The following is a 12,830-nucleotide window of genomic DNA, read 5'->3' on the forward strand; positions in this document are numbered from 1 at the left end:
CAAACATTAAACCGCATATAGATCGAAATTGCCTAATGCTACCGAATGAAATGTCGTCTCAGCACAAGGTATAGGACTGTTCAAGCTTTGGGGGTGCTGATGGAAGAAATAAATTATGAATCATCGTTATGAATCCGATCCGGACTTAGTCTTTGACAAAAATGCTATTTTCTCTGCTTTTTGTTCAAAATGTTGCTTTTTTTATTTATAAAACTTACCCACCCACACAAACAACCAACAAACAAGTCTCAAGTCCCCAACAAACTCTCAACACTAAAGAAAAAGGAAATACTATAAACAAAGCAGAAATATTAACAACATCAGTAAAGCGTGTTTAATTGACCTATCGCTCAGAACTGATACCCAGACAATCTCAAAGTATGTTACAAAATGTACCGGTTGTTCAGCACTCATACACGGCCACCAGACCATAAAGGTACAGTTGCCAAAAAATCGGTCTGCCTTACTTCCCTGACAGCAAGTGAAAACGCTGTCAAACCACAACCACTCAAACGCAAAAAAAAAAAAAAAAAATGCACAGAACACACCTACTTGTCCGTGAAAGGTGAAGACGCAACCACAACTTCTGTTGAAGCAACTCTTAAGGCCAATTTATACTTCTGCGTCGGGTGCGCGCAGTAGGTACGGCGTAGCATACGCACAGACGCGTACCATACGCCGTACCCTTCGCCGTAACCTGACGCGCACCTCCTCAAAAATGTAACTACACGTCGCGACGACGCGGACCGCAAGATCTGTGATTGGTCGGCTTGGTAGCATCGCGTTTCCTCCTATGCATTTCCGGCGTGTTCTTCTGCACCGCCCGCCATTTTTAAATTCTAAGTACAGCGAAACTGTTAAAAAAACTAAAAATTTACCTTTTCCACCTCGATAAGCTCCAACTCCAACATGATCTGCTCTCTTTCAGTCGCCATTGCTTGTAGTAACCTAAACTCAAAACAGCCGCGAGGAATCTTCTTCTTCTTGCCGCGAGGAATCTAAACACAGTGGAACATTAAAACCCTCCGCCGCCAACTAGCGTTTCGGCGCTGTACTGCAGAGCAACGCAGACCTAAACGCAGAAGTATAAATGCTCATGACGGCGTTGCCTACGTGCGTAGCCTACGCCGTACTACGGCGTACACTCGACGCAGAAGTATAAATTGGCCTTTATCTGAAACTTATCACTTGCTGTTTTAATCATATTTAATAAACTTAATACCCCACAAAACCATGATCAGCCTCCAAATCAAGAAAAGCTTGATTTTTATTTTTTATTATTATTTTTTAAGAAATTCCTGTTGATCACATAAACTCTTTGTCTATGGTGACTGATAATACCCATCAACCTTCATCATGTTTTGCTTCTGTGATTTGTTTTCAAATAAATGTCTTGTTTGTTACAACTGAGAGCAAATAAAAAGGAGGTGTTGTTAATGATTTCATGAGGATGTGATTTATATAAATGTTTTTATGTCTCACTTCTCAGCAGGAGCTCTGATATTTGGCTGTACCATTGCCCTGTGCTTTCTGATAAGGGACCTCATGTTTTACGTGATTGGTGAGTCAATTGCCTGACGCCATTACTTTAAAGTTTAATTATGTAGTTCCAAAATGTGTGTAAATGGCTTAGTTCACGCAAAAAAAAATTATTCTGTCATTAATTACTCATGTTGTTCCAAACCCGCAAGACCTTTGTTCGTCTTCAGAACACAAAGTAATATATTTTTGATGAAATCTGAGAGCTTTTTGTCAGAGACTGACACAGAAGAGAAGAAATTGCTGAATAAATTTGTTATTTTAGTTTTTATTCTCGGCGCTTCATAACATCAAGGTTGAACCAATGTATTCACATGGACTACGGTATTTCAACTATGTCTTTACTACCTTTCTGGGCCTTGAAAGTGGTAATAACGTTGCAGTCTATGGGGGGTCAGAAAGCTCTCGAATTTCATCAAACATATCTTCATTTGTGTTCTGAAGATGAACGAAGGTCTTACAGGTTTGGAATGACATGAGGGTGAGTAATTAATGACAGAAATGTCATTTTTGTGTGAACTAACCCTTTAACACAAATATTTTTGTTTGTAAATGATTTGCATGATAACGATAAATATGCATAAAAATGATCAGTAAGTCATTTTTACTAAACTGTGCTAGTAGGAAATTTAATTTTATGTTTTAAAATATAATTGTTTCCTTTAGTTGTAATGATCCAATGTTTGCACAGCATTTTTGGAAAAGAATCTAATGTGCCTTAAAGTTTTACACAGTACTGTGTGTATATATATATATATATATATATATATATATATATATATATTGTATATGTAAATGTATACACTCACCGGCCACTTTATTAGGTACACCTGTCCAACTGCTCGTTAACACTTAATTTCTAAGCAGCCAATCACATGGCGGCAACTCAGTGCATTTAGGCATGTAGACATGGTCAAGACAATCTCCTGCAGTTCAAACCGAGCATCAGTATGGGGAAGAAAGTTGATTTGAGTGACTTTGAACGTGGCATGATTGTTGGTGCCAGAAGGGCTGGTCTGAGTATTTCAGAAACTGCTAATCTACTGGGATTTTCACGCACAACCATCTCTAGGGTTTACAGAGAATGGTCCGAAAAAGAAAAAACATCCAGTGAGCGGCAGTTCTGTGGGCGGAAATGCCTTGTTGATGCCAGAGGTCAGAGGAGAATGGCCAGACTGGTTCGAGCTGATAGAAGGGCAACAGTGACTGAAATAACCACTCGTTACAACCGAGGTATGCAGCAAAGCATTTGTGAAGCCACAACACGCACAACCTTGAGGCGGATGGGCTACAACAGCAGAAGACTCCACCGGGTACCACTCATCTCCACTACAAATAGGAAAAAGAGGCTACAATTTGCAAGAGCTCACCAAAATTGAACAGTTGAAGACTGGAAAAATGTTGCCTGGTCTGATGAGTCTCGATTTCTGTTGAGACATTCAGATGTTAGAGTCAGAATTTGGCGTAAACAGAATGAGAACATGGAACCATCATGCCTTGTTACCACTGTGCAGGCTGCTGGTGGTGGTGTAATGGTGTGGGGGATGTTTTCCTGGCACACTTTAGGCCCCTTAGTGCCAATTGGGCATCGTTTAAATGCCACGGCCTACCTGAGCATTGTTTCTGACCATGTCCATCCCTTTATGGCCACCATGTACCCATCCTCTGATGGCTACTTCCACCATGTCACAAAGCTCTAATCATTTCAAATTGGTTTCTTGAACATGACAATGAGTTCACTGTACTAAAATGGCCTCCACAGTCACCAGATCTCAACCCAATAGAGCATCTTTGGGATGTGGTGGAACGGAAGATTCGCATCATGGATGTGCAGCCGACAAATCTGCGGCAACTGTGTGATGCCATCATGTCAATATGGACCAAACTCCCTGAGGAATGCTTCCAGCACCTTGTTGAATCTATGCCACGAAGAATTGAGGCAGTTCTGAAGGCAAAAGGGGGTCCAACCCGTTACTAGCATGGGGTACCTAATAAAGTGGCCGGTGAGTGTATATGTTCTTTGTTTTTCTTTTATTAGTTCAGTTTACTGTTTTCTGGGTTCATTGCATTAATGGATCATTACATTAAAGGGCCAATTCACCATTTATTCACTGTTATGTTTTTTTCCAAACTTGTATAACTTTTTTTTTCATAAAACACAAAAGGAAAAATGTTGAACATTGTTTACATTGTTCATTCCTATCCAGCATACGCATACAGGGACCAGGGGCTGTTAAGATGTTGGTTTAAGTTTCATTCATTAATGTTAATGATTGATGCTCAATCATAAAAGTTTGCAACGATTTAAATGGTTATTTGTTTAAAGTCAGGAATTTCGCCTGCTTATTAAAAGTTATGTTATTCTTCATTAAAGCTCAGATCAGCTGACAAACGATTCTTCACAATGGTTCTTCTGAAATCTGAATACAGATTTATGCTTTGTAAGGCATGTGCATACAACTTAATTCGCCATTTATAGTTATTCACTGTGGATATGTTATAATGTAAACAGTATCATACTGTTTTTATTCATACAGTAACTAAATGATTCAACAGTGTTTTTGTTGACAGCGTGTATTTCGAAGCATTAAAGATAATGACTTAAACATTGGTTAAATTAATAATTAGCTCAACAATATTAATAAAACTTCATTCAAATGCAGTCTGAAGTGCATGTTGGTCAACAAAAGACTTCAGGAAATAATATACACTTTTCACAACTTATTCAGAGAAATGACGCTGACTGCGTATGGATTTAAAGACATGAAGGTTTGTTTCCAAGCAGTTATACTGTCGCTCTGAGCAAAATTATGCATGGTAAACCTTTTAAACATAATATAGTGCAATTTAGTAATAGGTATTGTATGTTTTGTAATATTTAATGTATATTCTAATCAATTTCTGCTAATAATCCCAGATATATGTTCATGCTTATTATTTATTTCCTGCATGAATACATACATAAAGAAATCTATTTTGTGCTAGTTCAGTTACCTGTGTCGGAAGTGTGCAATAGACACACCCATCTTCTCTATATATCGTTTATCCTGCCCGAAAAGACCATAAACTTTTCAGATAATGTTTTAATTATCAATTAATGTACATACATACACTCACCTAAAGGATTATTAGGAACACCTGTTCAATCTCTCATTAATGCAATTATCTAATCAACCAATCACATGGCAGTTGCTTCAATGCATTTAGGGGTGTGGTCCTGGTCAAGACAATCTCCTGAACTCCAAACTGAATGTCAGAATGGGAAAGAAAGGTGATTTAAGCAATTTTGAGCGTGGCATGGTTGTTGGTGCCAGACGGGCCGGTCTGAGTATTTCACAATCTGCTCAGTTACTGGGATTTTCACGCACAACCATTTCTAGGGTTTACAAAGAATGGTGTGAAAAGGGAAAAACATCCAGTATGCGGCAGTCCTGTGGACGAAAATGCCTTGTTGATGCTAGAGGTCAGAGGAGAATGGGCCGACTGATTCAAGCTGATCACAGCCACAGTCACCAGATCTCAACCCAATAGAGCATCTTTGGGATGTGGTGGAACGGGAGCTTCGTGCCCTGGATGTGCATCCCACAAATCTCCATCAACTGCAAGATGCTATCCTATCAATATGGGCCAACATTTCTAAAGAATGCTTTCAGCACCTTGTTGAATCAATGCCACCTAGAATTAAGGCAGTTCTGAAGGCGAAAGGGGGTCGAACACAGTATTAGTATGGTGTTCCTAATAATCCTTTAGGTGAGTGTATATCTTAAAAACTATTCATACTGATATGCTCCAAATCGGGTGATTATAGGTCAATGTTTTGGCTGTAAGTTAATGATGACCTCTGTCGGTAGGGAATCGTAAGATGGCCACTCGAACTTCCTGTGGCTTCACCGCCCGCTTGCAGTCTAGAACACAATGAGCAATCCAGTTATTTATTTAGATCAGTGGCTGCGCGGCTTAATCGCACTTTTGGAGCATTTGCAGTGTGGTGGAATTATCGGGAAAAGTCCCAGTGCTCCGGGTCAACAAATATAAGGGTCTAGCCTAGCGTATGTACGGAGCGCGTTCAGCTCTCGAGGGAGCGGATTGTATTCATTGTAACTCATTTGCTGTGAGAAGCTCCGCTCTAGCATTTGATAATATGGCGTGTCTAGTTCTGAGAGATTATAGGCAGAAAGAGTTGAGGCAGGTGTTAAATAATAAACTGCTTCTTCCGCTGCCCCACATATAAGTGTATATGAGCCTTGTTCTTCCTATATTTTCACATTAAGGTGTCGAGGTAATGGAGGAATTTGCAATAGCGATATGCAAGGATACCCCAGTTGAATAGCTGCTTAACAGCTATCTCTTTCCTGATGTTGCATACTCTGTGATGGCTCCCACCTTGCCAACAGAGCGAGCGTGTTCAGGTCTTGAGGGGGCTGAATGCACTCGCTGTTGTGAGCCACTGTGAGGGAGCTCCCCTTCACGGTTCAGGCACAGTGTCTGCTAAAGTAGCAAAATGGCAGCTGCTATCGTGGGCTAATAGGTGGGCAGAGTAGAGGCATATATTATCTAAGTGTTCTCCTCTGAGGCTTTAATATAAAAGCAACCATTGCAACTATATTTTGCCACTGTCGTATTTGCATCCCTTCGATGCATTCTCCCCCTGGAAGTAGTGCTAATATCCAAGGTTGTAGTTGAAAATATTCTCCCTTTGATGGATACTCCCTAAGGGCTGTGCCAAGGCAAAAGAACAGCTGACATAGCTTAGCCATTTATTCCTTAGAGCTTTGTTCTTGGGCCCTCATAAGGCTAACGCCTAGCCTGCAAGGGAGGCCCCAAAACATCCCTTGTAATAAGAGCATAGAGGCTTGGGTATCATCATCTATGTTTGGAAGATAGTGGCTTAGGGCAGGGGTATTCAATTAAAGTTCCAAGAGGTTTTTTTTTTACATTTAGACACCTACGTGGATGGCACATCGATGGCCCGCTAGTGACGATATGGACTGCCGTTGGCCAATAAAATTGGCGTGTCTGTCACTCGTGCTTCAGACACCGTTGATGGTGTTCTAATCCAAGACGCAGTGTCTCATTTCCCTTCTCAGGGAACCATGGTTACAGTTGTAACCTGAGACGATTTATTTGGAGACAATTCAAGACAAGTGTGTACTATTTCACATTATCTTGATAATTAGTTAATTCTGAACACAGCCACATACATAAATATGTGCAAATTTATGCAGTTAGGTTACTTTAAGCTTTTATTTGTATGTTTTTTTATTACTGTTTCACTAACATTTATCAGTCAGTTATTTTTAGTATGGTGTGTTTTGACAGCTGTTTTAAAGACAGCATTCATGTTGTTTCATGCTGTTGGCTTGTGTGAAAAAATAGTTTACCATTTCAAATTTTTACATTTACAAATTCTGTTTTTAAAGGCTCATTTACTCTCTTTAGGTGGAATAACTGTTTCCATCATCGCATTCGTCTTCACCATCAAGTTTCTGTGTGAGCTTGCTGCTCGTGTGGTCAGCTTCTTACAGAATGATGACCCTACCCGTCATGGGGACCGCAGTATCTACGACTATGTGCGGGGTAATTATTTGGACCCACGCTCATGCAAGGTCTCCTGGGACTGGAAAGAGCCACAGGAAGTCGGTCAAACCATGAGTTTCCGAGTGCAGGTAACAAATCATAAGCTTTTCACAAATATATATGTATATTTTTTTTTATAACACTTTAGATTAGGGTCCAATTCTTACTTTTAACTATGACTTTTGCCTCAATTAACTCCTAATTACTGCTTATTAATAGTTAGTAAGGTAGTTGTTAAGTTTAGGTATTGGGTAGGAGGATTAAGGCCCTTTCACACCGGACGCGTAACGGAAAAGCGAAACGGAAAAGCGAATAGTTCGCGTGCGAATAGTTCGCGTCAAAACCATTCACATCAGCCGCGACGCGAATTTGCGACATTCAGAGCTTTAACATTCCAAAACTTTCGCGCCGACAGCTGAGAAAACACGGACACTTCATCATCATCATCATCATCCAGTGAAGACGAGCTTTTCGTTTTCTTTAAAAGACAGAAAAGAATGTTTTGTGTGCATCCAATCTTAAAGAACAGAGAGTCTGAAGGGGAGTATGCTAATCTTGTAAAGTATAGCTAAAACTTTGCCACAAAGAACCGTCCAAAGTAAGGATTAGCCTATGCATTAAACATTTGAATTGTTTATTAATAAACTAGTGTTTTCTGTCAGTTTTCGGTATGAGACGCGCTCCAGTTCATGCGCCGGCGCCTCCGTGTCCTAATTATATTGTCTACTATATTTGCTTCTTATTCCTATTAATCCAGGCAATTTGTTGATGAAACATTGATTAAAAATTAAGATACAATTTATACAAAACGAAATTCACTTTAAAGAAAGGCTTTCTACAAAACAAAACTTAATAAGTGGCCAAAATTATGTCTGACCCATTCCAAATGTTTTTGATATATTGGGTTTCTTATGATCCTTACTCATCTCATGCGGTTCCCTTTTCATATAGCTAATCAACAGATGAAATTTAAAAAATAGCATTATATTATTTAAACGTATATATGAAACGTATGTTTGAGTTTTTTAACTTATAGGCCTATTTAAGCGTCACCCCGCTCCGCTTTACTTACATTCTCTGGTGTGTGGCCTATACATGCATGCAAAAATAATATGAAACACACAACCATGAATGTTGAAAATATTCAAAATCAATTATTTCCCTCCTAGTCAAAAATATTATAAATCATCAGCACGCACTTCATCAACTCGCCAGAGACACCAACTATCCCTGCTATTTTATCCCATGCCTCGTTCTTTTGTAAACTGGTCCCTATAAGCAAACAACGTCATGTCATAAATGATAGGGTATGCGTGCGTTGAGATGCGGAATAGGCAATATAAAAATGCTGTCATTATAAAAGGTTTCTAGTTTCAATGTGTTGCTTGTTTTTAGTTTACATTTCATGTTGTGACACTTCTCTTCTCTCGCACATAATGCTGCTACGTCAGAGCGGCCAAAGCGTCAACAAGCTTCACCTCCTTGTATGTGATTGGCTGAAGCCTTTTCTGTCGCCGCAAAAGTAAAAAAAAAATCGACATCAAAGCGAAACAAATAAAAGTAGTTTTTTCGCCGCAGAACATTCACGTTCGGTGTGGAAGCACTCATTACACAAACAGCTGATCAAAAAATAAAACTATCGCGCGAATTATTCGTGCGTCAAAATCGCGTCCAGTGTGAAAGGACCTTTAGGGATGTAGAATATGATCATGCAGAACAAGGCCCCGATCAGACAGAACGTCTTTTTCAGGTTTGAAAACGCAAGGCGCACAGCACTGACTTTTTTTTGTTGACTTTTTTTTATTTAGAAAAGAGCAGTGCGCTGCGGTTTTTTTATGTTGTTAGACAACCACCGAAACAGCTGTCCTCAGTCTAATCAAGAATTATAGCGCTAGCGCTCTTTGGTTTGCGGTTAAGTAAACTGTCATATTAGCGTTTTATTACTTTGTGTTAACATTGTGGTAGTTGCAATTCGTGAAGTCATTCAGCTCCGGGTAACCCGTGACAGCCACCACAAGTTTCTCCTCCATCATTGCAGTCTCCATGCGTTCAAAGCAACTGTAAACTTTCGTCACTACAATGGAAGGCCCGCCTCTCCATTCATTCGATTGGAAGTGGAAAAAAACGCGATGACATCGGGCGCTTTTTTGCTCATAGTTGATTTTTTTTTTTTTACTTCAGGTGCTCAGAGCGCTCCTACAAAAACCCGAGGCACAGCGGGCGGTTAAAACGCGCAAAACGCTCACTGCCAATAGAAAACAATTTTAAAAAGGCGCCTCTCACTGCAAAATACGCGTTCTGTGTGATCGGGGCCTAAGGCATGAAAATGAATAAATGCTTTATAAGTACTAATAAAAAGCCAATATCCTAGTAATATGCACACTAATAAGCAACTAGGTAATAGTGAGAATTGGACCCTAAACTAAAGTGTTACCTATTTTATTTTTATTTTTGTCACATTTTTCAAATTTTGTACTGACTATATATTGGGTACTTCATGCAGCTCAATTGATATAAATGCAGTATTGTGTATTAGATGTTTTGAAATCTTTCTCACAGCTCTTCTACAAAAATGGCCAGCCATTTCCTGCACATAGACCTGTGGGACTGAGGGTGAACATCACTCACATAGAGCTGGCTTTAGAAGTCCCTGTCACCCAGGAAGTCCTTCAAGAGCCTGAATCTAATGTAGTCAAAGTGGCCTTCACTGTACGTAAGGCTGGACGCTACGAGGTAGCTGTAAAACTTGGAGGCTTGAATGTGGCCTACAGCCCTTACTACAAAATATTCCAACCAGGTAAAATGCAAGTACAGATTCCTAATGCTCACTTTTATACAAGCCTAACAAGCTTTCATCCTAGAAGTATGCATACACTGTAATGTCAGAATTTGCATACTATGTATTCATATTACTCATAATCATATGCCTATTAGCAAGATTGATGCATGAGCTTCATCCATGTCTTCATCTGATGCAACCAATTTTTTATTATTTTTCAATGATCAAAACCTTCTTTATACTTGTGTGTCTGTTTTGGATGCCAAAAGATGGAATCGGACAGTATATTTAAGCAAAAGTCAACAATTTATGAAAGCTTGTATATGTGTGTTTTTAGTGAGCACCTTAAAGATAATAGGCTGCTTAATTTGCTAAAAACAAAATTTATAGACCTAAAACTGGAGATAATTTTGAACAATATGAAGAATTAAATAGCACAAGAGATAATAATAGGCAGTATAAAGTATTTAAAGATTCCCACAACACCAGAGACCATAATGATGTAACACTATGAAGTAATCAAGCAAATTCAACTGCCACAAATCATTTTGAACAATATGAAGAATTTAGACAGAATAAAATCAGAATGTAACTACATATAAACAGCTCATGGGATAATTATGAGCATTATGAAGAATGTGAACATTCACACAGTACAAATCATTTTTGATGTAAACATCTTTAAACATATTCAACCAGCACAAGAGATAATTTTGAACAATATAAGATTTTAAACTTCAACAGAAAACGTTGAGCAATTTGAAGAATTTAAATATTCACACAGCACCAGAGATCATTGTGATGTAACAGCATAATGTCTTTAAACACATTCAACCAATAAAAATTAGCAGTTTATTGAATAATCTTAAAGCTTCTTATAGCACAGTATAGTATAGAAGTAAAATTACATCAAAGTGCAATAGAATCCCCTTAAGCCAAGGAATCATAGGGAAAAAGAATTTTGTTATTAGCATAAACATGGGTGCAAATTTGGACCGTTGATTGCACTATAAAGCTTCTTATAGCACAGTATAATATAGAAGTAAAATTACATCAAAGTGCAATAGAATCGCCTTAAGCCAAGGAATCATAGGGAAAAAGAATTTTGTTATTAGCATAAACATGGGTGCAAATTTGGACCGTTGGTTGCAGTAGACGGATTGAGTTAGAGACTCCAAAATGGCTGTGGTTAATGTTCAGACAGTCCTCTATCTGTGGGAATGTCTCCCTACAGCTTGGCTAGCCAAAATAGCAACCACATAAACTTCATAGCAGGGGTCAAACCTCCTGCAAGACACTCCTGCAGGAACTCTAGCACTGAACCAATTGGACAGTGAACTGGTTTCAAATTATGCTGTTTGCACCGCGTGCAAAGAGTTGCGATTTCAGTGCATATAGTTTCATCATCATCATCATCTAAATGTCAAACTGCTAATTCCTTTGAGCTAATATCATCCAGTTATCGATGTAATTTAGAACACTGACGCCCTGAAGTCGCAGCAGAGCCAGGGTCGCATCCATGCACTTTGTGAAGGTGCAAGGTGACAAGGTTATATCGAAGAGAAGAACCCAGTACTGGTATGCCTCACCTCTGAAAGCAAATCTGAGGAACTTCCTGAGTTCTGGCAGGATTTCGATATGAAATTATGCATCCTGTAGATCTATCGTGACAAACAAGTCTTATGACTGGATTTGTGACACTATAGGCTTGAGCGTTAACATCTTGAAAATGCTTGTCTTCAGATTTCGGTTCAGAAAATGCAGATCTAGAATCGGGGCACAAAACCCTGTTTTTTTTTAACCAGAAAATAACCGCTGTAGAAGCCAGACTCTCTTAAGGGAAGGGGGAAATTTTTTTATGGCCCCTTTGCCTAAAAAAAGATTGTGGTTCTAGCGTTAGTATTGGGACCTTCTCCGTGCTTACCACAGTGGGGGGCATGCCTTTGAAACGCTGTGAATGAGTGTTGAACTGAATTCTATACCCTTTTGCTATAGTCTGCAGCAGGGGCGTAGCACAAGATCCCGGGCCCTATGCATAGGCAGTCCTGATGGGCCCCACAATGCAATGCAAACAGCCTATTCATTTAAAATTAAACATGTTTCAAATTAGGCTATTATAATGAAGTTTTGTATGCAAACAGCATTATTAGTGTACAGTTTACATGTATAACCAAATTATCATCTGAAAGTGTATGTGGCAGAACATACACTTTCAGATGATAATTTGGTTATATGTAATCTGAGGTAAAGGCTAAATAAATAAACTGTACACTAATAATGCTGTTTGCATACAAAACTTCATTATAATAGCCTAATCTGAAACATGTTTAATTTTAAATTAATAGGCTATAATATCTAAAATTAGCAATAATAGGCTAATCAGTGTCACTCATAGGTAGCTTGGTAGCTCTGTAGCTACAGTGAAACTCGAAAAATTAGAATTTTTCTGCTCTTTCATTGGGTTGTCTCAGTTCATTTTTAGCACTAACGATCGCGGAGATATTCAAGCAGTTTAGCACAATAAATTTCGTGTTCTGGTTTGTGCTCACTTTTCTTTGAAAAGAAGTCAGTAACCAATTGTTTCCCCTCATTTTCTTTTCTTTCCTTCTCCTGTCTTTACTTTCTTTTTTGGTGGCCTGATTTAGCTTTCTTTGAGAAAGACATTTTTCCAGCGCTCAACGAGATGCAGCTCAACTAACATTTACAAAATGCGTGCAGATGGACTAAACCATTTGGCGCATTAACAAGGGGTGGGACCATAAGACCGTCAATCAATCAATCAACCAATCAACCAAGTTATTCAGTTAATACACTAACTTTACATTTCATCTGACATTCATTATGAAATTTAATTAGGAAATGAAAATATCAAGGTAAAATAAAATATATTCCAGACTTTTCAAGGGCCCTCTCTCCCCTTGGGGCCCTGGTAATC

General features: G+C 38.9%; 1 protein-coding gene across 10 annotated transcripts in view; it reads left to right on the forward strand.

The window, feature by feature from the left end:
- arel1 (apoptosis resistant E3 ubiquitin protein ligase 1) overlaps positions 1 to 12,830 on the forward strand; it is a 100,241-nt gene that overhangs the window by 37,742 nt on the left and 49,669 nt on the right. For 8 of the 10 annotated variants that reach the window (XM_056255920.1, XM_056255923.1, XM_056255919.1 and 5 more), the window contains 3 exons: positions 1,490 to 1,561; positions 6,979 to 7,205; positions 9,676 to 9,913. In XM_056255920.1, the coding sequence (XP_056111895.1) occupies positions 1,490 to 1,561; positions 6,979 to 7,205; positions 9,676 to 9,913 (537 nt within the window). The remainder of the gene's footprint in view (positions 1 to 1,489; positions 1,562 to 6,978; positions 7,206 to 9,675; positions 9,914 to 12,830) is intronic. The other 2 variants (XM_056255926.1, XM_056255927.1) reach the window with 2 other exon arrangements.

The sequence above is a fragment of the Rhinichthys klamathensis genome, unplaced genomic scaffold, assembly GCF_029890125.1.
Source record: "Rhinichthys klamathensis goyatoka isolate OS25496 unplaced genomic scaffold, OSU_Roscu_1.1 h1tg000123l_1, whole genome shotgun sequence".
Classification (NCBI taxonomy): Eukaryota; Metazoa; Chordata; class Actinopteri; order Cypriniformes; family Leuciscidae; genus Rhinichthys; species Rhinichthys klamathensis.